The sequence below is a fragment of the Onychomys torridus genome, chromosome 5 (genome assembly GCF_903995425.1).
Source record: "Onychomys torridus chromosome 5, mOncTor1.1, whole genome shotgun sequence".
Taxonomy (NCBI): Eukaryota; Metazoa; Chordata; class Mammalia; order Rodentia; family Cricetidae; genus Onychomys; species Onychomys torridus.
Genome location: NC_050447.1, coordinates 96,717,084 through 96,720,496, shown reverse-complemented (window position 1 = coordinate 96,720,496; position 3,413 = coordinate 96,717,084). Strand labels below are relative to the sequence as shown.

The following is a 3,413-nucleotide window of genomic DNA, read 5'->3' as shown; positions in this document are numbered from 1 at the left end:
AGCAGGGAACAAGGTGCCAGGGAAAGAAAGGCAGACATATTCTGTAGAGAGACAGAACAGCATGGCAAGAGAGAAGAGAAGACAACAGAGGTTCCATAGAGGGTAAGCAGATCTTGAGCAGAGTTTTCTGAGTGCCAGGAGTAGAGAGTAGTAGAGATGAAGAAAGAGGATACAGAGGACGAAGATGAGGCTGAAAGCATAGGAGTTAGTCGTTAGCTGGACTATGAGTTAAGGAGCTGGATGGAACTGTAGTTATGGAGACAGGAATTCATCCCAGAGAAATAGAGTAGATGGATATAGAGCTTGGTATGTCTAGAGTTATTCCTGCCTTGAATGCCTGATGGAGCTACAGCTGAATGGATAGAATTTTGTCTTAGAGGAATAAAGTTAACAGACATAAGAACATAGTATGCGTAGATCTTTGCCATCAGATCCCACGCCACACATAACAAAGCCCCCTTGAACCCTGGGAAATCAATATCTTATTTCATCATTATAAAATTCCAGAAGAGGAGTTATTTTAGAATAACTGAGGGAAAAAAATCAAAACCCATTGCTAATATTAATGACGATGGATAAAATTGATAAAAAATATATTCTCATATTGATAAAGTCAATTTGAACAACAGTTTCTTAGGGCAATTTCTCTGGATTCATACTTTTTAGATGCTGGACTTGCTACATCACTACTTCTAAGATATTTAGGATTCCGACTAACTCTACCCAAAGTATCCCAGCACTCTGACACCTGTGGCCCAGCACCTGTGTTATTGGGGACCAGACACAGCCAAACAGTTTACACAGACATAACATCCTTACTCCAGATATGGTGCCTTGGCTCCAGGGATTGAAGCTGATGGTTAGGGTTGTAACATAACCAATTGCACGACATTTGGAAAAGAAGCTCCAAGGAAATCTTTGGGCATTTTTGTCCTTGTATCACTGTGTCAGCATTCAGCACAAAGTTGTGTTCCCATAGAGTCAGGCTGAGTGGGGTGACATTGGGATTCTCAACAGGCCAGATATGTATTTGTATTTCTATCTTACAAATGAGGAACCTGAAGATCAGAGCACAGGACACATTTTGTAGGGCAATGAAACTAGTTACAAAAGAAGTTTTGGGGTGGATGTGCCAGGCCTGCCAGCCTCATTATCACACCAGCAAACAATCCTGTGTAGATTCTGTGCCATGAGCCTAAGAGGACAAGTCTCCTGACATTGTGTCTAAAAACTTTCTAGATAGATGCCATAACATCTGGATTTATTTGAAGGAAGAGCAGGCATAGTGGGGAAACAAGGTTTAAATAGTTGTAACAAATGCCTACAACCAGACACTCCCACTGATTCTTGGAGGAGATTTAAGTGAATTCAAATAATAGGAACAATATCTAAATGCCCCAACAGCAGGAATCTGGGTAGAAAGACCCCAGAAGACCCATCCATGGAACAGAAACCCCAAAGGAGAAGCTCTGTGGCTCTAGAAACTCTTACAGTGCTGTGACTTGAAATCACTTTGCTATGAACTGTTGTATAGGAATCCATAAACACCTATGAAAGGTTTAACAAATGCTTAACCTTTTGTCAGTCTATTTTTCAAACCTAACAGGATCAGCTTATGAATGCAAGCAACACTTTGACATTGTCAGTTCATAACTAACTGATGCGGCCAATAGTCACATTCACCAATTACTAACCCTTTGTGTTCCAGGGACCCAGAGGCTGTACCATTTGACATGAGTCTGGTGAATGAGAGCATCTCAGAGGAATTCATTCTCTTAGGGTTTTCAGATCGGCCATGGCTGGAACTGCCGCTCTTTGTGGTGTTTCTTGTGTCCTATATCTTGACCATCTTTGGGAATATGATGATCATTCTTGTGTCCCGCCTGGATGCCAAACTCCACACCCCCATGTACTTTTTCCTCACTAACCTGTCCCTGCTGGACCTGTGCTACACCACCAGCACAGTCCCACAGATGCTCATCAACATATGCAGCACCCGGAAGGTCATCAGCTATGGTTGCTGCGTGGCCCAGCTTTTAATTTCCCTGGCCTTGGGTAGCACTGAATGTTTTCTCCTGGGCGTCATGTCCTTTGACAGGTTTGTAGCCATCTGTCGGCCTCTCCATTACTCAGTCGTCATGCACCACAGGCGCTGTCTCCAGTTAGCAGCTGCATGTTGGATCAGTGGCTTCAGCAACTCAGTATTGCAGTCTACATGGACTCTTCAGATGCCACGATGTGGTCACAAGGAAGTGGATCACTTCTTCTGTGAAGTCCCTGCCCTGCTCAAGTTGTCCTGTGTGGATACAACGGCAAATGAGGCAGAGCTGTTCTTTATCAGTATGCTGTTTCTTTTAATACCTGTGACTCTCATCCTTATCTCATATGCTTTTATTGTCCAAGCAGTGCTGAGAATAAGGTCAGCTGAAGGTCGGCGAAAGGCATTTGGGACATGTGGCTCCCACCTAATTGTAGTGGTACTTTTTTATGGTACTGCCATCTACATGTATCTGCAGCCACCATCCCCTGCCTCCAAGGACCGGGGGAAGATGGTGTCCCTCTTTTATGCGATCATCACACCCATGCTGAACCCCCTCATCTACACCCTTAGGAACAAAGAGGTAAAGGGAGCATTTAAGAGGTTGATAGCAAGGGTCTTTGTGATTAAAATATAAGGGTTGCCCAAATAACAGCACTATTAGTATACATTTTTACTTCCTGATGAATTATATTGTTTGGTTCCCTACGGAAATACTATGATGATCCTCCTCAAATAAAATCTTGCTGACACAAACTTTTATTACTGTTTTGCTGCCTAGGTATATTCATTTCACAAATCCTGAGATGTGACTATTTTTTTAATCTTTTCATTGATTCTTTGTGGATTTCACATCATGCAACTGGATATCATTCATCCCCCATTCCTTCCTATCAGCTCTTCAACCTCTTCCCCTTGCAACCTCCTCCCAAAAATAAAATAAAGTTTGAAAGACAAACAAAAAACACATATTAACATATAACAGCATCTGTGCAGATGCTGTAGTGTGACACAGTGAGTCACACTGTTATACCCACTAATCCATACATCCCAACTTGGAAATGTTCATTGCAATTAGTCATTGGTCTGGTTGAAGGACTCTGGCTTCTACTACACATTCAATATGGGACCTCACTGGATCTACTCTTGATGGTATCCTGTTGTTGCCTTGAGAGACCTCTCCCTTCCCCTCACTAGCTGCAACACACAGGATAGTGGGCCATGAAACTTTGCCTGGTTGCACACCAGAGCTAACACTTTTGCCAGGGGTGTGAGGGAGTGAGTATGCAGCCAGTGGTCCAGATTGAGAACAGAAGAGATGACACCCCCACATCTACGATGTGGTAGCATCAATGAGTTCTTCCCACCCTGCTTA

The 3,413-nt window shown here is 43.1% G+C and overlaps 1 protein-coding gene across 1 annotated transcript; it reads left to right on the top strand.

Moving 5' to 3' along the window:
- The first annotated feature begins 1,733 nt into the window (after window positions 1-1,733).
- LOC118584627 (olfactory receptor 2B2-like) lies at window positions 1,734-2,675 on the top strand. Its single transcript, XM_036188894.1, has one exon. It carries the CDS (start codon window positions 1,734-1,736, stop codon window positions 2,673-2,675), a length of 942 nt encoding a protein of 313 aa, XP_036044787.1.
- The last annotated feature ends 738 nt before the right edge of the window (window positions 2,676-3,413 follow it).